The 24,676-nt window shown below is 57.6% G+C and overlaps 1 protein-coding gene across 7 annotated transcripts; it reads right to left on the bottom strand.

The window, feature by feature from the left end:
- Positions 1 to 25: 25 nt before the first annotated feature.
- FMNL1 (formin like 1) lies at positions 26 to 24,676 on the bottom strand. 7 transcript variants are annotated; one of them, XM_033090893.1, is made up of 28 exons: positions 24,098 to 24,674; positions 15,710 to 15,793; positions 14,095 to 14,208; positions 13,326 to 13,399; positions 12,854 to 12,937; positions 12,347 to 12,484; positions 12,032 to 12,049; positions 10,390 to 10,498; positions 9,730 to 9,806; positions 9,438 to 9,531; positions 8,462 to 8,536; positions 8,035 to 8,145; positions 6,802 to 6,951; positions 6,166 to 6,267; positions 5,755 to 6,007; positions 5,212 to 5,502; positions 4,916 to 5,040; positions 4,043 to 4,245; positions 3,342 to 3,576; positions 3,107 to 3,175; positions 2,487 to 2,567; positions 2,275 to 2,404; positions 1,957 to 2,120; positions 1,606 to 1,707; positions 1,369 to 1,464; positions 979 to 1,099; positions 719 to 817; positions 26 to 491 (listed from the first exon to the last, which is right to left on the bottom strand). In XM_033090893.1, the coding sequence occupies exons 1-27, from the start codon at positions 24,224 to 24,226 to the stop codon at positions 726 to 728; spliced, it is 3,321 nt and encodes a 1,106-aa protein (XP_032946784.1). In that variant the 5' UTR covers positions 24,227 to 24,674; the 3' UTR covers positions 26 to 491; positions 719 to 725. The 7 variants fall into 7 exon arrangements, with proteins under 7 accessions (XP_032946784.1, XP_032946786.1, XP_032946782.1 ...); XM_033090898.1 differs by having other exon boundaries at positions 54 to 491; positions 14,125 to 14,208; positions 24,098 to 24,676; XM_033090895.1 differs by lacking the exon at positions 719 to 817 and having other exon boundaries at positions 14,125 to 14,208; positions 24,098 to 24,672.

Here is a 24,676-nt window from a genome sequence, read left to right as displayed (position 1 = left end):
TGGGGGAACGGAGCAGACGCACATCTTTTGCAAACATCTTTATTAATCTTGTATAAAAATAAGGTCCATGGAGAGTCGCTGGAGCTGGGGGTGGGGGCAAGGTTGCACTTTATAAGTTATGGGCCAGGCTCCCACTGAGGCTAAGTGCAGTATGGCTATTGGGGGGAGAGGGGTGCTGCAAGCAGCATTTGGTGGAGGGGAGGGGCTGGCAATGCTGTCCCCCTGTGGCAATATGAGGGTGCGCTGGTCCATTTGTGGTGGGCCCACAGCGGGGGACAGTGGCAGAGGGGGCTGCCCGGCCCAGCCGAGCTGAGGACCACTTCACTGAGCCCCAGCTTGCCCTCTGCCGTCCCCCCACCCCCCATAGTCCATCTGCGGAAATAGAGACTACAACGAGAGGTCAGAGGTGACCTGCAAGGGGGGTCCAGGGGGGCGCCGGCGAGCGCTGCGGCGGCCTGTGTCTGCACGGATGTAGGGCTGGTTCCGCAGATCTGGCAAAGGAAATAAATTCACCCTTCAGGAGTCTGCCTAGGGTTGGGACCACCACTCCACGGCCCAAACCTCACCCTTATAGGGACCCAGGTTGTGTGCAAGTAGAAGGGGGTCTGCTTATGTTTACCAGACACCCCCAAACACATAGCAGGACTCAGTTCCCCCCTACCAGGGTCCCCAGGGCTATGGGCAGCAACTGGGATCAGAGGCCAGGCCGTCTGGGTACCTGGGGGCTAGAGGGGTATCTCCTCTCCCAGGCTGGCCTCACAGAGGAGCCTGGATGTCCGCTTGCCAGTGCGGGCCGTGAAGGGCACCGTCTTGAGCACTGAGGGTTGGGAGGGAGGAGGGGAGAGAGAGAGGAAAAAGAAAACCAGACAGAAAAAGTAGCAAAGAGGCAGTAAGGCAGTCAGACCCCCAGGTGGGTGGGGGTGGATGGAAGACAGCACAGGACAGACTGAGGGCAGGACAGGCCTGGCCAAGCCTCACCTGTGATGATATCTTCAATGGCCCCATCACGGTCACTCTCATAGATGAGTGGCTCCTTCTGCTGCTTCCGTTTTAGCTCAGAGATGAGGTCCATCTGTTGCCGCCGGACCTTGGGTGGGGACTGGAGGGAGGGCAAGGGTATATGGCTCCAGCTCTGGGTCTCTTCCCCACCCCCCACCAAACCATATCTATCTGGTCCCCCACCCCAGCAAGCCCCCAGCGCTGGCTTAAGCAGAAGGAACCCATTCCCAACCCAGGCTAATGGGCACCGTCCTCGCCCTGGGCAGGGTCTATCAGTAAAAATGAGGGTAGAGAGGAGGGCCAGATCTTTGGGTCAAGGACACCAAGCGTCACTGCATCCCAGAGCCAAGCTCAGTGTCAGCTGCCTACCTTGGACGCTGGGGGCTCCCCTTTGCCCGGCGTGTCAGCACCTGCCTCCTGGGCAGCTGCTTCTTTCTTCCACTGTTCCACCTCCTGCTCAGCTTTCTGAGGGGCCAAGGTGGGTCTCCATGAGCAGAGGCCTCCGTCACCTATCCCGCTCCCCAGACAGAAGCAGCCACCACACCTCCCACTGCCCACATGGAGAGGCTGCAGTGCCCTGCAGTGGTCCCCACCAGAAACACATACCTTGTAGGCCTTGATGAAGCGGCTAAAGAGGGTAAAGAACATGGAGGGCGACGTGGTCTTGGGGTTCTCTCCGAAGTACTCCACCACAGACTCATAGGCCTCCTGTGGGCACAGCCTGTCAGTCCCACCAGCATGAACCCCTCGGAGCCTGACCACTTCTGTACCTCCAGTAGGACATCAGCCACTTCATCTCTGCTCCTCCTGGCAGGGGGCCCTTACTCCTCCGCCATCTCCCAAGGTGTCTGCTGTGGCCATGCCCCTCTAGGCCTTGGCTACTCAATTCCACCTAGGTAGCCCTTCATACCTCACCGCACAGTCCCCACCTCCAGGGCGGGGCCATCGCCAGCCCACCTGAGCTGTCTTGCTGTCTACCAGCAGCTTATCCATGATGGGCGAGTTGGTCCTCAGGAACTCCTTGAGCACCACGCAGTCATCCTGCCGCACAAACTCCCGCTGGGTCAACTCCAGGCCTCGCTGCAGGGAGCGCACATCCCCTAGGACGCTGTCCAGGGACACTGAGCGGGGGGAGGGGCAGTAGAGAGGCAGGGAATCAGAGGGGAGCATTCCTGTCCAAACATCCTGTGGTCCCCTTGCTTTCTCCCAACCCATGGCAGTCCCCAGAGCTGAGCCCCTCCCCACACTCAAAGCCAGGCCGCTGCCCCCCCGTACCTGCGCCTGCTTTGTCCAGGAAATGCAGGTCGCTGTGGAAACCTGTGAGCTGCGGGTACTTCTCAGCAATGACCTTCACCAGGTAATGCAGCAGCGTCTGCTTGCGGTCAGTCGACTTCATCTCCAGCAGCTGCACGAGGACCTGGTAAGCCACAGGCCACCAGCCCTGTCCCATTCCCCAGGCCAGGGGGACCCCTCCTTTTGCCCCTTACCGCATCCAGACTCTGGAGCCGGAAGCCATAGGCTGCTCCACGCTTGCTGCTGTTCATGTAGTTGCCAAAAGCCAGGACAATCTGGGAGAGGCAAGGGGAGAGCTCAGCAGGGCTGAGGAAACGTTTCCCCTGAAGTATGAATTGCACAGAAAAGGTGGCAAAGCGCAAGCCCCACACTCAGCCCCCACTGCATTCCTGCATAGACCCCTCGGATCCATGACACACGTATATGCATGTGTACGTGTCTGCCGCGTGCATGGCTAACACCATGGTGCATGCTATTCCCACCCAAAACTGTGCTGCCAACATCCCCTCCTAGGCTGTGGGGTCGCTGCTTTCTAACAGCCATTTCTACTGGTTCCCTGAGACTCCACTGAGCAGGTGTGGGTGCTCTGCTATTCACACAGTAACCCCCAAAGGGGCTGAGCCCTTAGGCAGGGTCTGAGGTGCGCTGTTGTAGACATGGCCCCCAACCCCCATGCTGAGCCTGCACGTGAGAGGTACGAACATTATATCTGTTCCATCCTGTGTGTGCAAGGCAGGGCCAGGGTCTCCCTCTCACATGACCCAGAACAGGCAAGGAGTCGGGGTGGACCCTGCCTCCCAGACGCTTGTCCTACCTCCAGGATCTGGCGGAGTTTGTCAGAGGATTTGATGGACATTGAGGCTGCAATGACGGCGTTCAGTTGCTGGGGGTGGAATAGGGGAGGCAAGTCACGTTGGGGCAGGGTGGGGGCAAGCCCATAGGAGGCTCGAGCACTCCCCAGTGCCCTGCTGGAGCCCAGGCTGGGAGGGGCCTCCTGCCCACCCCCAGCCCAGGCTGCACCCACACTGCCCTGCCTGCCCCGCCCACACCGGCATGAGCAGCTGGACTGTATCCGGGAAGTTGCCCAGGAACGTGAGGGTGGTCATGCGCTCTGACAGGCGTGGGATTCGGCTGAAGCGCAGCATGAAGCGGTCCTCCTCTGACAGCTCCTCTACCGGCCGCTGCTCCCGCTCAAAGCGGGCGATGAGGCTGCGCTCATACTCCGTGGGCAGGAAGCGGGTCAGCAGCTCCAGGAAGTCCAGGCTAAGGGCCTGGAGGTCATACCTGAGGGCAGAGGGGTAGGTGTAGCGCCATACCCATCAGCGCTTGAGAGTAGGACTCTTCCCTCCCCTTCCTTGATTGAATAAATGGACTTCAATATTTGCTACTTGCCAACAGCTTCAGGGAATCAGAGAGAGGAGTCAAGGAAAGTTGGCAGCTGGGAAGCCTGGGGTCCCCATCATAACCAGTGGCACACACCTAGCTGTAAATGCCTAAGCCTGAGTGCCCGTAGCTGGGTAAGGAGGTAGAGAGGGAATGGGAACACCTGTCTCAGCATGAACTCACAGTATGGCCTCAGTGTCTCGGCCTGAAAATGTGAACAAGGTTCCCTGCCTTACTCCCTGACCAGGGCTGGTCTGAAGCTTGGTGGGCTCTGTCCCATAGCTGGGGCTATTTTACTAGGATGCCCAATGACCCTGGCCAAGATGAGGGGCTGGGCTGCCCACAAGCCCAGGGCAGAGGTACTCACGTCTCGATGGCCTGGCAGATGCGGTCGGCCCCCAGGTTGCCCTTGCGCAGGGTGATGGCCAGGTTCTTGGCCCGATTGGCCTCAATGAGTGTGGTCTTGCTAGGTGCCTTCTGGGCCGCCTTACCCTTGAGAGCACTGAGGTTCAGGCTGGGACCTTGGGACTTAGTCTTGAACTGCTCCTCAAACTCACTCATGTCCAGTTCCTGACGGCACAGAGAGAGGAGGTGGGGCCGGGGTCGGACACATTCCTGGCTCAGCCCTCTGCTAGGTGCTGGAGTCACCTATCCAGCTCTGACCAGGCCACTGGCAGAGAAACAAACCAGTAACCCAGGTTGACCACAAGCCCTGATGGGGGATATAAGGGAAGCGGAGAGAACATTGAGGAGAAGGAGCAGCACCAAGCCCAGGGGACCCAAGCCATCACAGCGGACGGAAGAGCTGACTTGGCCAGGGTTGTGAAAAAGGGAAAAGGGAAGGGCGTTCCAGGCAGAGGGAACAGCATGAGCAAGGTCCTGGAGGCCAGAGAACACATCCCTTTCGGAAAACTGAAAGTGGAATTAGAAGGGTTGAAGCCCTGTTTGTCTGTGAGAAAGTGGTGGGAGAGGGGCCTGAGAGGAGGAAAGAGAAGCCAGCCTTGGAGGAGGGATGTGCCTGTCTGCAGGGATAGAGGGGAAAGCCCTCAGGGGAGTCAGGATACACTGCCTACTAGATGCACTAATCCAGTTTGGCTTAATGCCCATCTGTGGGCCTCCATGTCCTCATCTGTAAAATGGGATGGAGGAGAGGAGATAACCACCCCTAGTGCCCAGCATGATCCAGGGAATCCCCTTTTCCTCTGGTGCCCACACTGGCACCACGTAGGTCCACACTCACCTGCAGCACCTTCTCATCATTGAGCTCAGTAAAGACTGTGCCTGTGATCTGGCTGGGTTTCAGGGCCACCCAGTTTAAGAGTGGCATTCTGAACTTGGTCTGGATGGGTTTCTTGGCCTTCACTCCTGGGATAAGGAGGGAGTGGTGAGTACTGGGGTGGTAGGGGGTGAAGTGGCTAGAGGGAACCAGAGCCCAGACAGGGCAGGCGGGAGGCAGTAGGAGGCGCAGGATGCTGGAGGACACTGAAGCGGGGACCCCACCCTCCATCTTCCTCCAGCCCTGGGCGGTCCACTCACCTGGGCCCATCTCTGGGCTGGGCCCTGCAAGGGCATCAGAGGGACCTCCCGGAGGCGGTGGGGGCGGCGGAGGTACCAGCCCATCGATGCCAGGAGGCGGCGGTGGTGGCGGGGGTGAAGGCAGCTGTCCGGGCAGTGGGGGTGGGGGCGGGGGCTCGGGGATGCCTGGGAGGGGCGGGGCGGGTGGGGGCGCCACGGGCGGGGCTTCCTGCTCGGAGGGAATGCTGGGCAGTGGAGGCGGAGGCGGTGGGGCTGCTGCTCCCGGAACCGGATCTGCTGCAGGTGGGAGATCTGAGCCCAGCGAAAACCGAGAACAGGGAGGGGGAGAGTCACCTTCTGGGCTTGGGTGGTCCCACCTCCGCCTCCCCGCTGTACGCGTGCGCACTGGGCCCATTTCCTACCCACGCTCACCTACCTGAACCTTGCCCACAACCCAACCCAAACCTACCTCTCCCAACTCTCCCTATGGGTGGTGTCCTTAGGCTCCCCCTCCAGGCCCTGGCTCCCCCACCCTACCCCACCCAGCTAGAAACTCCTGCGCACCTGGGCTGAGGGAACTGGTGGGTACTCCGGAAGTCCGGGCATCATTGCCGCTTGGAGTTGCCACAGCGACGGGAAGAATCTCGATGGAGACAGCATCCCCGGGCCCCCGCAGGATACGGATTAACCCCTTCTCCTCCAGCTCCTCCACCTTCAGCTCTAGGGCCGAGGGCCGTGCGGGGGCGGGGGCAGGCACTTTCTCAGGCTCAGGGGGACGCCGGGAGACGCCTATGGGGGTCGACTCGTTGAACCGCTCCTGCGAGCACCGAGGGAGAGGTCAGTGCCCACCAGCAGGCCGGGTATAGAGCCCCATCCTCTTTCCAGGGTGGAGGGAAGTATCAAGCCTAGAACCCCCAACTGGTCTGTTCTTGGGAGCCCAGCCCACCCCCGGCGGGCGCACGCCCCCAGCCTCACCCGCAGGGTCTCCAGCTCCTTTCGGGCTTGGCTTAGCTGCTTTTCCAGCTCTGCGATCTTGGCCATGGATTCGTTCTCCGCGTCCCGAAGCCGATCTGTCAGCTGTGGCACCAGCACATGGTAAGTTCCCACCCGCTGCTGGGCACTGGCACCACCGGTGAGGGGGCGGCATCAGGCATGCCTGCCTGGAGGGCTGGGGGAGGCTTCCTGCGTGCTTAGCCGAGGGTGCCAGGTGGGCCAAGCCTGGCACTTGAACCCAAATGGGTGAGGCACTGAGGCCACTAAGTTCTCTCAGGAGAGAAAACTAAGGCACCGCTGATGGGTGAGGTAGATGAAGAAGAAACTAAGCGGGGAGGGGCCTCAGGCTCTCGGTTCCATCCAAGTCAGGGCCTGGGGTCCAAGCACTGGGAGAGGAGGGGGCCTGCCTTCCTCAGAGGTCCAACACAGTGTAGGAGCTCAATGGACACTCACTGAGAAAGACACTCAGAGGATTCAGGATTTGGATTCAGGTCAAACTCAGGGGCCAGTCAGATAGCCATCCCCAATTCGCACCTAGAACCAGTGATTGAGGCCCAGTGCCTGATGCCAGGGTGGGGCCCTGTGGGCCTACTGTGTGGGTTCAGAAGCAGCTCTCACCAGGGTCACCTGCTCCTGTAGCTCCTCCATGTGTTCCAGCACAGCGTTCTTGGTCTCAGTGTCCTCCAGCAGCGCGCCCACATCAAAAACATTGTCCAGGTATGCCTGGATCTGTACCTGCAGCTTGTCACTCTCTGTGAGCCGAAGCCTCTGTCCCCAGATGAAAGGATGGGTGAGGCCTGGTGTGAGGGATCTTTCCAGTACCCCCCATCACCACCAGAGCCCAGAGGAAGGGGCCTGAGCCCTAGCCTGCTTTTTCTTTATTTTTTATTGAGCTATAATTCACATACCATAATTCACTATTCTAAACTATGTAATGCAGTGGTTTGTATTACATTCACAAGTTTGTACAACCATTACTACTATATAATTCCAGAACGTTTTTATCACCCCAAAAGGAAACTGTCCCTGTTAGCAGTCACTCCCCATTCTCTCTCCTCTCTCCTCCCCAGCCCCTGGCAACCACCAGTCTACTTTACGTCTCTATGGCCTTACCTATTCTGGACATCTTATGTAAAGGAACCATACGCTCTGTAGTGTTTTGTATCTGGCTTCTTTCACTTACCACAATATTGTCAAGGCTCATCTATGTTGTAGCTTGCATCATTATTTCATTCCTTCTTTATGGCTGAATAATAATTCCATTGTATGGATATATCACCCTAGCCTGCTTTTCACCTTCTGTTAATCCTGGCTTTCATAAATCCAATCCCAAAGGCCCTGATCTTCCAGGAAGCCTCCCAAGGAGTCAGAGAAGAAAGCTACAGAGTCTCTGCTCAGGCTGGGCCAGAAAGCAGCAAGCCCCTCTGTCCATCTTCCCTAAGGCAAGGAACTTCTCCGTGACCTGGACCCATCCAGTACGAGCCATCTCTCACTTTGGCCCAGTTTCTCTGCACTCCTCATTATGTGCTCCCAGAACCAGACCCCGGACCACCTACAGCCTGTTCTAGTACCTGCAACAGCTCCATGGGTGCTAGGTGCTTATTATGTGTCAGACACCATCCTAGTTAGTCATTATTATCTCGATGATTCTCCTATTTTACAGATGAGAAAACAGAGACTCAGAGAGAACAGACCTGTCTACATGGGCTAGAAAGTGGCAGAGCCAGGATTTGAACCCAGGTCTTCCTGACCCACACGTGTGCTGCTAACCACTGAGCCATACTCTGCAGCGGGCAAGTGGTTAAGTCCAGGGTGGGGGGAACGCGGAGTAACGCGGAGTACAGGGCTCACCTCCAAGTACAGGTCCAGGCCCAGGTGGGTGAACTCATATTGCAGAAAGACACGAAAGTTCATGTTCTCCACCGAGTGTACCACAATGTTGATGAATTGCATGCAGGCCACCTAGGCAGCAGGGAACGTGAGCAGGTCTCTGATCCTCTGGACGGGATCAGTGCGGTCCGCTCCCCCCCGCCCCCCTCACATACACACACATATTTACTCCCAAGTCGGCCTCCCTCTGTACATTTCTCATTCCACTACCCCAGCTTTGTTCCTATCCATATTTCTCCATGTCCACTCCCTCCAGACTTCCCCTCTCTGACATCCATCCCTCGCCCAACAACCACTCAGTCCTCATACTTTGCAGGGGCAGATACCCAGCCTCTGGCTGCGCTTTGCACCTAGAGTGGACCGGCCCAGGCTGGGCTCCTGAGCTCACCATGAAGTCAATGTTGCTTTCCTCATTCCGGAAATATTCCATCAGCTTTTCAAAGCGGTGGTGCTCCCCACACACCTAGGTGGAGAGAATGGCTGTCACTGAGGCCCCAGTGACACACCTCCTAAGCCATCTTCCAGCTGTTACCCTTGTGCCTTTATAGGCTCTTTTCAAGTTAAATCTAAGTCAGGCCATGTCACCCTTCTGCTCAAAACCTCCACTCCCTCTGAATCTCCCACAGCTCTCTCCCTCACTTCCTCTAGCCACACTGGCGTCCTGACACATTCCTACTTCAGGGCCTTTGCACGTGCTGATCCATCTGTCTGGTGTGCTCTTACCTGAGATAGCCACCACGCCAAGCCCCTCATTACCCTCACAGCTTTGCTCAAAGCTCACCTTCTCATTGAGGCTTCCCGACCACTTGCAACCAGTTCTTCTTCCCCCATGTATCCCTGATGTTTTCCCGTAGCATTTATCATTTTCTAACACACTATGTAATTTGCTTACTTATGGTCTCTATCTGTCTTTCGCTGCCTTATTTCTTTTGTTTGCTAATGTATCCCAAGTGCCCACTCTGTGCCTGACATATAGTAGGTGCTCAGTAAATTAGTCATTAAAAAAATGAATGACCACATGCTGCGTTCTGCATCATGTTCTCAAGCATGTACTTCTTGAGAGCTGGTTAACCAGTCAGCATCTCCGAGATGTATGGATCAAGTCCAGTTTGGATCTGGCAAGGCTGAGAGGGTCGCAGGTTCAGCAGATGCCCACAGTTGTCCCTGTTGTCCCAGGCAATGTCCCTACATGATTCTGCACCTTCCCTTCAGAGCTTCCCCATCCCAGATTGTCCCCACCCTAACGTCCCCAAATGCCCACCCAATGTCTACAGCTGCCCCAACCAGAGGCCACAACTGCCAGCATCCAGGCTCTAAGCAACACTAAGAGGGCAAGTATGTCTTTAGGTGGGGGCCTCCAGTACCTCCTTGAAGTTGTCAAAGGCCGCAAGGATGATGTCGTGTCCTCCCCGCACCAGGCACACAGCTGCCAGCAGCTCTAGCACCAGAGCCTTGGTTCTGGGGAGAGAAGGGGCAGGTTGTCCCTTGAAAACAGGCAGGCCCCGTAGCAAGGGTGGGCATGTGTCTGGCTCGTGGAGGACAGGGAAGCTGGTGGTAGGGCAGAATGAGCCTGAGAAGTAGTCCTGAGAACTGAGGGACAGAGTAAGCAAGGGGTTAAGTGTAGATATGGAAAAAGGTTAGGGGCCTGGACCTCACCTGGGGTTCTTGTTGTTGAGGCTCAGAGCAATCTCATTGACACAGGCTGGGTGGTTCATGACGAGGCTGAAGCCAGACTGGGGAGAGGGGAGAGGTTAGCTCTTCTAGGCAGACCCCCCGCCACTGCCAGCGCCCTCCTGCCCAGCACCTCCGGCACTGGCAGTGCCATGCCATTCTGGTCTCTAACTGCCTTCAAGCTTAGGAAGTTCTTTATATCTACCCACAACCTCTTCTACAGCAGCCAAAACCTGGTCCTTATTAAATACCGTTGTCTGTTCAAAAGTCAGTGTCAGGACTCAGCACCTTGGATACAGTGAGTCCTCAAAGGCCAGCTGAGTGAGGAAGGACCAGCTTCACCATCACTCCTCCAAACGAAATGACCCAGAGCTGCTCTCACCCTGGTCCTGGTGTCCAGCCTTTCTTGGCGGGTATGCCTGAGTCCCCACTGAGGCATACCTGGGCTGCCAGTCATGTCCAGGGTGCTCGAGGGGACCTGACCAGGAAGGGTCAGAAATCTGGGCTTCCCCTCAGCATCAAGATCCTGAGCCAACAGCCCAGATCCCCAGGATTCTCCAGTGGGGGACAGGACAGGGGCATAGTTGGTCCCAGAACCTCCGCAGCTTAGGCAGACTCTGGTGAGGACAGGCCCGGCTGACCAACCTGGTAGTTCATGATGGCACGCAAGCACATAATGCAGACGTGGACGTCGTCCTTCTGGCTGACGATGCGGGAATTCCGCAGGGTCTTCCTGCTGTGGGCCGGGGTCAGCCTGGGTGGGTTAGGGAGGAGGCAGCAGCAGTCAGAGTCCCAAACCCTGCTTCCCATTGCCCCCACCACTCAGATGGCCTCTAGGAGAAGAGGGCAGTACATCTACCCAACCAAAGAGGCCAGCTGAGGACAGGGAGGCCTCCTGAGACCCTAGGCCTGGGGCCTGGCATGCTAGGGAGGACCTGAGGAGGGGGTCGGGAAAACAAAGCTCCTGAACAAGAACTTGGCATTAAGAAGGGTCACTGTGTTACGGGGATGGAGAGCCGGTAGCAAGAAAACACAGCCAAAGCCTGGAAACCGCCATGGAAATGCTCTCCACAAGGTGGCGCTCACGGCCACATGGGTTTATATTCCATCTTGAGAGGCTGACTCTGAATTCAGACTACCTTGCTTCAAATCCCAATTCACCATTTCTTAGGCAACGTACTTAATTTCCCTGTGCCTCAGTTTCCTCATTTGTAAAACAGGAATGGTACCGTGTTTCCCTGGAAATAAGACCTAGCCAGACCATCAGCTCTAATGCGTCTTTTGGAGCAAAAATTAATATAAGATCCGGTATTATATTATACTATACTATACTGTATTATACTATATTATAATGCCTGGTCTTATATTATAGTAAAATAAGACTGGGTCTTATATTAATTTTTGCTCCAAAAGACACATTAGAGCTGATGGTCCGGCCAGGTCTTATTTTTGGGGAACATGGTTATAATACTACCTCCCTGATCCAGTTGTTGGAACTATGAAATGAGCTCAGAACAGTACCTGGCACATAGTAAGTGCTACATGAGCATGCTTGATAATTCTTTGCTAAAAAAACGTGATTTTTTTCATTGTTGCAGAACTGCCGATTGTGACTTACACATCAGGTCCTCTTGACAATTCTGTCACATTTCCAACAACACTGTGAGGCCCCACCTCCTTCCTCTGCCTGCCACGTCGCCCTTCTCTCATCACTGCTCTTCTCTCATCATTGCTCATGCTATTCCTTCTACCTGGAATGCCTTCCCTGTCCCCATCTCTGCTTGTGAAGCCTATATCCATCGCAAAACATAGTTCTGGTGCCACCTCTTCCGGGAAGCCTTCCTGATGCCCCAGGCAGTGTCTGCCTCCCTTCTCAGAGCTCCCAGTCACGCCTCCATGACAGCCTATCACACATTGTCCCCTACTAGACCAAGGGTTCTCAAGGGCATGGTAATCTGTCTCCTGAGCACCTGCCACCAGGTGTGATACATAGCAAATGCTTTGTACAATGTATGAATGAATGAACAAAAAAACATTGTGAAAGTTTGGGGCTTAATATGAAGTTAGTCCCCTAGACCCAGAGTAGGAAGAGGAGAAGCTGGGTTTCCACATGAGGCTCCAGGGTCGTCTCCTTCCCTCTCCCCACCTCCCAACAGGGTGCCCTGCATTAGGGTGTGGTGACCTATCTGCAGCAGCTGAACCCAGGGGCGTCAGTGAATGCCTCACCCAACCCTCTCGCCACCCAGGAGATGACCAGGCATGCACCTGCCCCCAGATGGCTACATACCGGGGAGAAGGGGGACACCTGGAGGCCGCATGGAAGAAAACAGGGGGTTAGATGGGTATACGAGGGGTCCCACTCATCCAGAAACTCCTCTTTATTCCAGACCCACCCAGATTCCAGCCTCTAGGTGCCCACGTGGCCCTGAAGGCTTATTGACACACCAGTGCCCCAAGCCCTATTTGAGGCCCTTACTCTGATCCCCAATGCCAGGCTACCCCTCCCACTATCCCCAAGAGCCCAGGGTGGGCCTCATTTGGTGCAACAGTCTTGGGGTGAATTCTCCATTCTCCCCATCACCCTGCCATGGGTCCCACGTACTTGATGGTCAGGTGGCGATTTTTGGGCTGTGGTGGCACAGATGAGGGCGGGCCCTTGCTGAGATCTTCCACTGACTGCTCCAGGGGCTTGCTCTTCTCTGCGCTGGGGGCCCCATTGTCTGTGCTTTCCATGTCATATCTGCGGGGTCAGAGGAGGGTTGGAGGCCAACATTGTAGGGGCACTTAAGAGAGGGGTGGAGGGAATTAAGAGACAGCTCTACAGGAGAGACTAGGCAGGGGGAGGAGGAGGCTGTATTCTTGGCACTGTGCTGGGCATAGGAGGGGAAGAGGGAGCAGTGGAACAGAAGAGTGAGCCGTCCAGGTCCCAGCTGGCCGTCCCAGGATACATCCCTCCCTGCCCCTGGCAAGCCTTCAGGAAGAGGCATCGCTCAGGGCCGTGGGTGGGCTTGGCTGTACTGCTTGGTGGCCAGAGAAGTGGGAGAGGTGCAGGGAGGGAAGCACAGATCAAGACTCAGGAGCGGCATGAGGGCCAGGGCAGGCGGCTTACGTGACAGCGCACTGGGCAAAGGCCAGGTACTCCAGGAGCACATCCAGTCCACGGTTCTCCTCGTTGAGGAATTCCTGCACCCACCTGTGGGGCACAGTGCTCCCTGAGTTCCAGCCAAGAAGGAGGCCCTGCCCGGAGTGGGCACATAGAACAGGAATGGCAAGGGCCCCTGGGGTGCCCTTTGCCCGGGAAGACACCGAGCAGCCGCAGCCTCAGAAGGCCCAGTGAGGCTCAGGGATGTTAGGGGTTCAGGCAGGACCCACAGCCCAATCATGACTCAAGGGGCAGGCAGAGCATGGGTAGGAGAGGAGGCAGGGAAGCTGTCCTGGACGCCCACCCCATAGATGGCTCACAGGCACAGCCGGTGCCAGGAGCGGGGGTGGGCAGGGGAGCAGCAAAGGGAAGCCCCAGGGGCTGCCTGGAGGCAGAGCTGTGCTGGGTGCCCCAGAGGTAAATCTGAGTCCTCACTCACCCAATGTGGTTTGTCCTCAGGGAGATCTCCAGCTCCCGCAGCACCTGAGTGGACTCCTGCACTCGCCTCTTAAACTGGAGGCCAAGAACAGAGGAGTCCGGTGGGTGGAGCCCGGCCTCCCACAGGCCCATCAAGCCCTGAGGCAGCAGCTAGCCCTCCCCCCACAAGCGGCCTTTCACGCTCAGCCTCCCCCACCACCTCCAAACACCTCCCCAACAGAACAGTCGTTCTTAGGCGATGCGTATTCCCCCATGCACAGACACGAAGGGTGCACACGGATACCTTCCTACAAAGACATAGAGCGTACACGCACGCCCATACCTGGGGGTACGTACACATTCAAACATAAACACCTCAGGTACACACATATATGCACATTCAGACACAAGCACCCTGGGTACACAGATAAAAGGTACACACACATCTGTACAAGGACACATGGGGTACACACACACACCTGTACATGGACTCAAGGGTACACACTCATCCATATGTGGACACAAAAGTACATGCCCATCTAAGCACAGACACACAGAGCGCACACACCTATACAAGTACACACAAGTGTGCCCGTGTCAGCACACACAGGATCTGCAGAGGAACCTGTTGAAAGTGCCTGCCCAGGGAACTCTCCGTCCTCTATGAAAACACACACACACGCATCCACACAAGCCCACAGGAAATACACACAGTTACTCCAGCTGCCCAGAACCTAGACGGTTAGAAGGTGCAGGGGGAAAGGGACAGAGAAAAAGGGGGAGACGTGTACCCCCAGGTTGGACATCCAATCCGCTGCTACCTTTCGGCTGACCCCACCAGTTTCCAGGTAGCTCTTCAGCTTCTGTATATAGGCTGCAGGGGGGTTCTTGACTTGAAACCGCTCCTAGGGAAATGGAATGGGGTGTACAGGGAACCAGCCAGGGCAAATGGCCAGCCCTTGTCTCAGGGTCCCATTCTCAGCTCTGACTGGAGGTCCTGGGCTGTTTAAGACCCCTGGGACACACTAGAGACCTAACCAAACGATCCACCAGGCCACTTTAAAAGACCCCAGCCCTGGGCCTAGGCTTCCCTTCCCACTGTGGCCTCAGAGGCCACAGGCCTAGCACAGCCTTAGGGTGAAGTGTGGAGGCAACAGTCCTGCCATACAACCCAGCCTGGGGGTGGGAGGGACCCAGACCGGCCAGTCGGTGGCACCTTCCCAGCCCCCACCCCCCTTGGCCACACTCAGCCCACAGCGGGGAGCCCTGGGAGGAGGAGCACTATGAAAGGGGCTCAGGAAGGGGTCGAGGTCCTGTGCAGGCTGAGGGCCCCTCCCTAGGGCTCCACCGCAGCTGTCCATTCACCTGAGTGTGTGCTCCTCTCCTTGCACCTAATTCCCCTGCCCCACCCAGGGCTCCTGTAACCACTCACACAAAGAGGCAGGGGCCACATCAGAGGCCCCCTACCCAGAGGAGCTCCCATCCTTCCCAACCCAGACCCCTCAACCTCCCACCTCTTTGAGCCCCAACCTGAGATGCCAGGACAAGTGACAGGGACCCCTGCCATAGCTCAAAGCCTTTGGAAGCAGCGCCCCACCCTCTCCCCACAGCCCAGCCCTTCCTCCCTTCACCCTGCCCTCCCCCCCGCACCGAGACTCCTGTCCTGCCAGTTCCTCGAATCCTAGTCCATTAGCAGCAGCAGAAGGCCCAGCCCTTGCTCCCAGGGGAGACGCCCTGATCCCCACTCCCCACCCGCAGCCTCCACTGCCACAGGCCCACCTCCCTCCCTCCGAATCACTGGGGCAGCCAGGCCCCGCCCCACCCCTGCAGTGGGAGGGGTCCTCCTGCTACCATGGACAGCAGCACTAGAAGCTGGAGGGGTCAGGGCAGCCAGTGAGCCATGAAGGAGGCAAGCCCGGGCCCCTGACTAAGCACCAGGAGACAGGGCTTCTAGTCCCTGCTCTGCCACTTGGGAACTGGTCGACTTTGGGGAGCAGCTCCTCTGGACCCAACATAAAAGGACGGGGATCCTACCCCTTCCTCCCTACCTCCCCTGGGGGTCAAACGAAAATGTCCAACTCTGGGCTGCCTCCTCTCTTCCTCATCCCAGAGCTGCTCCAGGAAGCTCAGCAGGAGGGTGGTGACACGAGCCGGGCCGCACTGGCCAGTGCATGGACTAGCCCCCACCACCTCCTCAGAGGGCAGACCCAGCCCTACTGGTCTCCACGGAGACCCATGTCCATGAGAGAGGGATTCTGGAGCCTTGCACTCCCAACACTTTCCCCAGATGCTACAGTCTCTGGGCAGGGTCTTGGCCCGATGGACAGCATGGTGGCACCCCTCTCCTGCCAGCCCCAGCCTGGCCAGTGCAGGGCACCCTGAGGATGGGAGAGGCCTGCTACCCACCTGGTCACAGATGAGCTCCCACTTCTTCTCGTTGTCATACTGGCTCAGCAGCTGGACTTTGTCTGGGGGCAAGTTCATGCAGTTCTGGGGAGGGAGAGGACACGGTAAAAACCCTTAGCCTGGGGCCCCAATATGGGGGAGGAGGAACATGGGCATCTTCAGGGAACCCAGTAGGAGCCAGCTCCCTAGTGGGTCAGTCATACACAAGAATCGTCATCATCCTCACCCATGCAGATAAGCAGTGGTAGCCAATGAGAAAACCGAGGCCCAGAGGCAGGGTACCTTGCCCTAGGCCCAACAGCTAGAAGGTGACACTGGGATTTGAATCTGAGTCTGTCGGACCCTGGGGCCTGGGCTCTGTGCTCCCCGTACGGCCTCCCTGGCATAGCTGGCATGGAGGCAGAGTGTGGGTTCTCAGCCACCTCTGGGTTCATTTCCCATATGCAATAAGCAGGTATCATCTCTTCTCCCATTTGGGTGGGATGCGAACGGGAGCATCTGCAGCCAGGCCCAAGTGTGGCCAGGTGTGCACTGTACCCTGTTCCCACATGCCACCAGACACCATATGTGTGCAGTCCCAGCCCAGGGCACCAGTGTCTCATGAACACCAGAAAACCTCTTGCAAGGATGGCACCCAGCAGCCTTCTTCCCCATACCTCTCAGCCACTTCCCCGCGTCACTTCTGGAAGGAAGAAGGTGGGGAAAGGCTGAGGGAACTGAGGTCAGAAGGGCAGGAAGTTCCAAGCAAGTACATCTTGTCTTTGGGGGCGGAGGGGGGGATTCCGGGGGAAGGACACCAGCCACAGGACCTGGTGAGAGCAACCAGCACACTGGGTCTGTGGTGCTGGCGGCCCAGGCTGGGACTCCCCTCCATTGTCCTGCCTGGGTCCTCCCCCGCCACACATGACATGCGTGCAGCAACCCTTCAAGCTTCTCCCCCACAGGGCAGGCATAGGGTCCCACTGGGGGCTGTGGAATCACCAGGTGTTGCCAGCACTAGGAGCTCCCTGGACCCCCAGGCCTTGGCATGTCTCCCTAATAGACCCAGAAGACAATGCCAATTCACCTCAATTCAGTAAACCCTGGGTTTATTGAGCGTCTCCTATGTGTCAGACCCCAAAAGACAGTTCTTGCTCTCAAGAAGCTCCAAATCTCCACAGGTGATGTGGGAGGAAGCCTCTGTCACCCTCTCTAGTGGCTCAAACTACACATCCTCAGTCACATGGCCATATGTGACCACAGCTGGAGCAGAGAGGGGGCCACACCCACCCCAGGCTCCTCAGCCAGCTTCCTTTCTGGGGTGCTGGGCCTAGGTCTGGGGCTCTAGCCAGACCTCATCCCCCAAATCACTGCTTTCTGTCAGTCCCTGACAACAGGAAGCTAGGTGCTCTCAGCCCCCATTGCCTAAGCTTTCCCGCTGGGGCCCCACTTGAGAGGTGAAAATACCCGCCACCAGACCTGCCCCCCCCAGGCTGGCTTGCCATGGGGATACGTCATTCCTCTACCCCATTGTGAAACTGAGCCCCAACTGAGGAAACTGCTACTGTCTCATCTGCCACCCTCCCTCAAGCCGCCACAAGCCAGAACTGCTCCTGCCATCCGGCCACCTTGGGAAGGGCTGCCCAGCAAGGGGCCTTGGGGGGTCCTACTGAGCCAGGGCCTCCCTGGCCTCTCGCTCTCCCTCTCCCCCTCTCCTTCTCGCTCTCCCTCTTGCTTTCTCTGGCTCTCTCTCATCTCTCCTAATCTATCTTCACCCCACAGAGACCCAGGGTGGGGCAGGCCTGAGGTGGAGGGCAAGGCGGAGGGGGAAGGAGGGCACAGACGGGTGAGGGGGGTAGCTGAGCCCCAGCATCTAAGCCTTGTGGGGGACAGCCACTTACCGACATGGGTCTTTGCGAGCCCTCACCCACCCCGGGGACCTGTCTGCTTCCTGGAATGGCCCCAGTGGCACTTCTAGAGGCAGCAACTAATCATAATAATGATCCAAATTATGGGAGCCAGCTGTGCCCGAATGCTTACCCATGCTGGGCACTGCTCTGAGCTCAGAGGGCAGATGACTGCCTTTCCCCCTCATCATCACTGGCACAGTCATTATTCCCATCTTACAGGTGCAAGCACAGATTAGTGACCTGCCCAAGGTTACGAAGCCAGTAAGAGGGATGCTGAGCGGGCTTTGAGCCCAGAGCTGACTCTGAACCAGCGCCCCGGCCACTCCCTCAGGACAGCCCCACGGTTATTAGTGGGGCGGGGGAGGCCTCTGCTGGGGCTGGCACATCTGGCCCAACAGTGGTAGAGGACAGGGGGCCTCTCTGCCCCGTCCCCACCTGGGCCTCCTCAGGCCCCTGGGCCCACACGCCAGCCTGCCAGACGGGCTAAATTTAGGCTTCAAAATCAGAAATAGCTCTGACAGTGCTGAGCGCCAATTAGCAGCTGTTCCTCTGCTGTGCCCACCAAGGAGACGAGCACCCGAGGGAGCGGGAGAATGGCCAGCGGATGCCACTCACTCAGGGTGGGGTAAGGCCATTCTAAAAATCCAGAACAGACCCCCAGACCCAGGATCCTCAGCCAGGAGGCAGCCGTGTTGAGCCAGGTTGAGCAATGGGAGACAAGGAGGCTGGCTGACAGCTCAAATGGTACAGGAAAGGACAGGGAAGTTCATGTGTATGTGTGGGGAGTGCACTTGTCTCCTGTGAGGCGGAAGGGCCAGCTGTGCCTTGGAGGGACCCAAGCTAGATTCAGGAGACCCAGCCCTGGGCCCACCAGCTCTGAATTCTTTGCTCCTTGAGCCTCAGCTTCCTCCTCCATAAAATGGACACACTTCCTTCCTGCCTCACAGACTCACAGAGCTGGGAACACACCGTAAGAAGCTGTATTCTGATGGGATAATACTCTTTGGTGACACACCACAATAAAGAAGCATTTCACAGATTGGGGCTGGGGGAGTCCATGGACGACCCCAAGGTCAGGGGTCATGTGATGAGCAGAAGTTAGTGAAAACATCCAGGTAAAACAGACCTGTTTCTAATGCTCGGCCAACATGAACTGACCCTTCAGTCCCCTTTCCCTGCTGCCCTTAATGCTTTGGGTCAGAGGGAGGATGAGATAGGATTCACCTTCTAGGGGTAGCCAAGAAAAGGAGCTGATTTCCCAATCTTTCTATTAGTGTGTGTGGGGATCAGCCTCCTCCTTCCCTGCCCCTACGTCCGTGGGTGCCAGAGGGGCCTCCAGGCTGGCTTACCTAAGACCAGCCCCTTGCGGGCTTATACCACCCCCCCCAAAAGCTGACATCTGGGTAGGCGTCCCTGGAGACTGAAGGGTTCCGTCTATATCTGGACACAGCCACACCCTTGTTTCACTTTCAGTTTGAGCTGAGACTAGTCCCAACCTACCTGCCCACCCTCTCCCCATGAGGCCCGGCCCTTCAAGCCCCAGGATGCCCTTGAACTTGGCCACCAATCCCATTCTCAGACCAGCCCTGCCAGCCTGCTGAGCCGAGAAGTGGCCCTGTCCCCCAACCCCTATTTCCCAATCCATCTCCCCCCACCCACCTCTGTCTGGCCTCAACCTTGGTTTTGGAACTCTCAGTGCACCTCCAAAAACAATCAATTTTATCCACTTTAAAAAATGCCAGCATATAGATGCTCTGGGGCTCTTATAAGGAATTCCAGGCTTAGAGGAGGGCTGTTGGGTAATTGGCCTAGGATCACGTGCCGAGAACTCCGCAAAGCTAACATCTTCTCCCATCAGGGTTCAAGGGTTCCCACAGCAGGGACAAGGGCAAGCAGGGTGGGAGCCAGGGTAGTAGGCACTGTCCATAAATGCCAGGCTGGTAGGAGAACAATGACAACAATAATAATAAATACTCCCAAAACACGTGCTCTGTGCTAGATGCCATTCTAAATGTTTTACATCTCGTGTAAGCCTCAACAGCAAGCCTACAAAGTAGATACTATTACAATCCCCATTTCACAAATGGGAAACTGAGGCACAGAGAGATGAAGTCGCTTGCCCAAGGTGACCTGGCTGGCAAGCTGGTAAGAAGACAGTTTCCTCCGAAGAAGGGGGCACTGAGGTCAATGCAAAATGTGTGTCCTGGACCCCCAGGGTCTTCTGCAGACAGCCTGGCCCCCATCCCTCATCTGAGAAACCAGGAACAGCCAGCCCTATTTCCTGTCACCCAGCACCCTACGCTTCCTGTTGTTGCCCACACTGAGCTCTTACTCACTGGGGAACCCCCCCCCCAGCACACCCTCTCTCAGAGGGAAGTGGAGGCCTCCCTACCCGCTCCCCATGTGCACACAGCTACCGTTAGCACTCCTGCTGCCCCACCCTCCAGCAGAGGTGGGCCCTCCCTCTCGTGGTTTCCGGCCACCAGGCAGTTTTTAGTCTAGGCCCCACTGTTGCTGACCTGCATAATGGTAGGGAGGGCAGCCTGGTCCATGATGGCTAAAGATAGCCACCTTGGTTGGTCTTGGTAATTGGGGTGTGGGAGAGGAGAGGCAGGGTCTGGGCTCCTTCACCTAGAAGGGCTCCAAGATGGAGAGGACCAAATCTTCCTGGCGGGAGAGTGTTTACTGAGCACTTGCTCTGTGCCGGGCATTGTGCTAAGCACTCTATTTAATCCCCTTAATTCATTTAATCCCTTCAGTAGTCCCAGGAAGCCAGCATATACCATTATTATTCTCTTTTTACACATAAGGAAAACAAGCTCAGAGAGGATAGGTAACTTGCTCAAGGTCACGGAAGTAGCAAGTGGCAAAGACAAACCTTAACCCCCAAGCGTCATGACCCCAAAGCCCGGGAAGCTACTTTGCCTTTCCCATGAGTAACTCCTGCCCCTCTCAGAGGCAGGAGGCCCGAGCCACCTTCTGGGGCTCCATGTTCCCAGGAAAACTGTGGAGGTGGCCTCAAGAGCAGTCGCACCTGCTCCTGCCCATCTTACGCAGCTCGTTGCCAACTGGCCCCAGATGTCCCTGTGAATCATGCCTATCACATCCCTAGGTTCCAGGGTCAGTGTGTGCCAGGCCTGCCGGCCGGGAATGTCACCCCACAGCCTCTGCCCAGCCCAACATCTGACCACATGGCCACAACTCCATTGGGATCCTCTGAGACACCCCTGAATTAGGAGGTACAGGGCCTGAGCAACTCCACAGCTACATGCCCCCAAAACTTTGCCTGCCACACCCCAGAAGAGGGAGCTGGTCAAGGTGGCAGTGCCTCCATCCCCGGACAACACGATGGAAACACTCATCCCTGCCCTTCACCACCAGCCCCAGTGGGGAAGGTGTCCAGCTGGAAGCAGGATCCCAGGGTCCACACTCTGCTTGGGGCTGTCCTGACCTTCCCACACAGCTTGGTCAAGTGCCCATGCCCCTGGGCACATGCTAAGGGCACCCCAGGGTCAGGGTACAAGGCCTCATCAGGCAAATTGTTCTCCAAGTGGTCCAGCCTCCTCTTGGATGCCAGCATCACTCAGCCTCAAGCACAACAGCCCAGGGAACTGTCCTTGATCCTATGGCCTCAAGGTTAGGGGCTCCTCCCTGCCCAGACAGATCAGGGATGTCCTATGCCCAGTCGCAAGCATGGAACTTCTGGCAAGCCTGGAAGGAGTACCTTGCCATCCAAAACCCTAACCCTGGCAGGGGAAGGCGTGAAGCGGCTGGAAAACACCCAGCCCTAAGCATGACGTGGGAGACGCGAGAGGGCGAAACGAAGCCTGGCGGGCTGGTTTCCCACCATGGCAGAAGGCGCATGTCGCTGGGCAGCCACTGCTCCTTCACTGTCGCTAAAGCACCAGCCAGAAAGGCTGGTTCAACCTGCTCTTTCTTCCCACCTCCATTTTAAGCGGGGGCACCCCCCTGTCTCACAGCTTCCTTAGAAAAGGAGCCCCTACCACCACCCTCGCATGGGAGAAAGGCTGCCCGTGGGGAAAGAGCAAGTTTCTTCACTTCCTTTCTGGCTGCGGGCCCCACTCACCCACAAGATAGGTCCCACAGCCAGGAGTCAAGCAGTGGTTTAGGATTTCAGGATCCTACTCCCTACCAGGGATGAAAAGACTGAGCTTAAGTGAAAACAGGAGGTGCCCTAGGGCCAAGTGACTAGATCCCAAGGGGAAGGCTGTGCTTCTCCCATCAAGACTGGGGGTGTCTGGGGGAGGAGGTCCCCATCATTTTCAGCAATCTGAGGTTCTTTGCCTGAGACGTTCACTGACGACTGGACTCACTCTGGCCAAGGAGCAGTGCTTAGATGGAGGCGTACACTGCAATACCCATTGCCAGGCCTGTGGCTTTAGCCAAATCTTTAGCCCTGGACAGCCTTAAGCAGGGACCAAGCAGTCACCCCAGGGTGGAGCTCATGCCCCTACTGGTGGGGAATGAGAGGAGCCAAGTTCTTAGCCAAGTGACCTTGGGCTGAGTCCATTCTGCCTACACAGACGAGGGACAGGCTGATCCCTCCCCAGGAAGAAGGTGAGGTGCAAACACACTGGGGCTCCTCGGTGCTGAGGTGATGCTGAGCCCTTAGTGGGTGCTGCTGCCCTAGATTTGTACCCAGCCACCACCCTTTTCCCCACCAGAATGCTCTCTAAGACCCATCACAGGGCCTCCACCCTCTACATCCTGGTACCTAGGGACTCTCAATGGCATTTAGTGTCAGACTCCGCCAATCAGAGCAAAGGCCAAAAAACGCCAGCAGAGCAATCAAGTCCTATACACACGCATCACAACTTCACTATTTGACTTCTGGATTTTCCACTGGCCTGAATTATTCACACGGCTCCTCCTCATTAGTGTGTGTGTACAGAGAAGGGGCCGGGGGCCTGGACCTCACCCTAAGAGCCTGTCCCACCCTCATTCATAAACACATACTTGGGGGGAAAGACAGATGTGGGTCCACCCAATCAGACTGGCAGGGGTCCAGGGATCCACCACCAGCTCAGGCTCCCCAGATGGCCCACAGAGACTGTCTCCTCATTCTCCCCATCTGCTCAGCTCCGCTTAGCTTTGTCAGACAGGCCATGGGTTTGGGGAAGGGGAAGCAGGTGGAGGGATGGGTGCTCAGGGCCTAGCCTAGTGTGAGGTGTCCCTCAGGGTCCCTCTCCCCTAATCAAGCAGGTGCCTTCACAAGGATAGACCAGACCACACCCCATCCCACGGCTCTTCCAAACCCCTCCTAGACTTTCTCCTGGGAGGGGGCAGCAGCCAAGATTTCCAGGAACTGTTGAGAGGGGCCATGTAGAGGATCTGGCAAGTATGGCCTAATGACTGGCCAGGGGAGAGGAAATGATGTCAAGGAGGTAGAAGGGATAAGAATTGAGCACTGCCACCAGCCAGCATTGCTCTGCTGCCTGCACCTCCCTCGGCCCCCACCCTCAGACCTGCAGTGCCCGCCTGCTCAGACTGGAAAGTGCCTCTGGGAAAAAGCACGGCCTTATTCGCCTGTCACCCAGTGTCCAGCAAGGGAGCTGACAGCAGACAGACCACCAGGCAATTAGTTAGAGAAGGGAGCCTGGGACAGGGCTGAGGCGGGGAGAGGGAAGTGAGAATGAGTGGCCCTTCCCCCTCCCTGCTTCTGCCTCCCTACTTAGGGAGCAGGTCTTAAGGAGCCCTGACTTTGCCCTGGAGCTCCCACCCACCAAACACACCCTGACTGCCTCTAGGCTCAGCCTGAGCTGACGGCTCCCTCCCCAGTGGCCTAGTCCCCAAGCCCCAATTCCCAGGAGTAGGTGGAGGAGGGGTCGCTTCCAGACTTTTGCTCCACCCTAAGCCAGAGTGAGCAACCCATCCTGACCCCGCCCTTCCTAACCTTAATCTCTTCAGTCGGTGGGAGGGGAAACCCAAGATGAAGACCCCCAGGCAGCCAGCCTCTCCTGGACTTAGAGACTAACAGGCGTCCCCTCTGCATGATCTCACAACGGAGCTCCCAGGAGCCTCGGCACCCACAAATCAGGACCAAACACCTTAAACTCAGTCTCCAGCTCCCAGGAGGTTAAAAATGTAACCCCTCCAGTCTCCGACCCTGAGACACAAGCAGATGCTCCAGACCCGCGCGGGGTGCTTGGGCCTGCGTGCAGTGGGAAAGGGGGTGCCCCGGGAACCCCTTTCGTGCTCCGCTCCCAACTTCCTCACAGAACATTTTTCCTTAGACCTTTAGATCCAGGAGCGCAGGGGGACGGGGTTGTGTTGGGGAGGGAGACTGGATGATTGAAGAAGAAAGTTTTGGGGGGAGAGTGCTATGTCACTCTGAAAGAAGCCACCATCAGTCCCACCCATGGTGGGGCAGTCACTGGGCCGGGGATCTCCAAGCGGTACCTGAATCCCCGGGGGCGGGGACGCGTGCTGAGCCCCTGCCGCCCCCCGCCGTGCCCTGCGCGTTGCAGGTTACACTCACCAGGACTCGGTTAAACCGTTCCTCCAGCTCTCCGGCCGCGGGCATCGGCTGCTTGGGCGCCGCGGGCTGCTTAGGGGATGGCGCGGCGAGGCCCGCTGGCTGCTCCGCGCTGCCGGCTGCATTGCCCATGGTGGTCCCCACCCAGCCGGCCAGGCGCCTCCAACCTGAGAAATCCAGCTTTCAGGGGGACGCGGGACGAGGCTCCCGGCCTGGGGGGGGGGGGGTCGAGGTGAGCAGCGGCTGGCAGCGGTGGCAGAGGCTCGGCGACGCGGACGCTCGGCTCAGCGGCGCGCAGGGGCCGGGGCGCGGCGTCCCATCGCGGCGGCCCCGTCCGAGGAGCCCGGCTTTGAGCTGCGGGGTGGGGGGAGGAAGTCAGGCTGCAGGCCGCCGGGGCCAGAGGGCCGGGCCGGGGGCAGGAAGCTGCGGCGCGGGCTCCCCCCTCGGCGAGTCTCTAACTTCTGCTGTCGCTCCGGGTGAGCGCAAACCGCGTTTCGCTGCCGCCGCCGCCGCTACGCACCCAGCCCTAGGGGGGCGGGCTGGAGGGAGGAGGCGGGCGCCGGGTGCTGGCCAGGGGTCGGC

This window comes from Rhinolophus ferrumequinum, chromosome 21 (genome assembly GCF_004115265.2).
Source record: "Rhinolophus ferrumequinum isolate MPI-CBG mRhiFer1 chromosome 21, mRhiFer1_v1.p, whole genome shotgun sequence".
Lineage (NCBI taxonomy): Eukaryota > Metazoa > Chordata > Mammalia > Chiroptera > Rhinolophidae > Rhinolophus > Rhinolophus ferrumequinum.
This window is presented reverse-complemented; position numbering and strand designations above follow the sequence as displayed.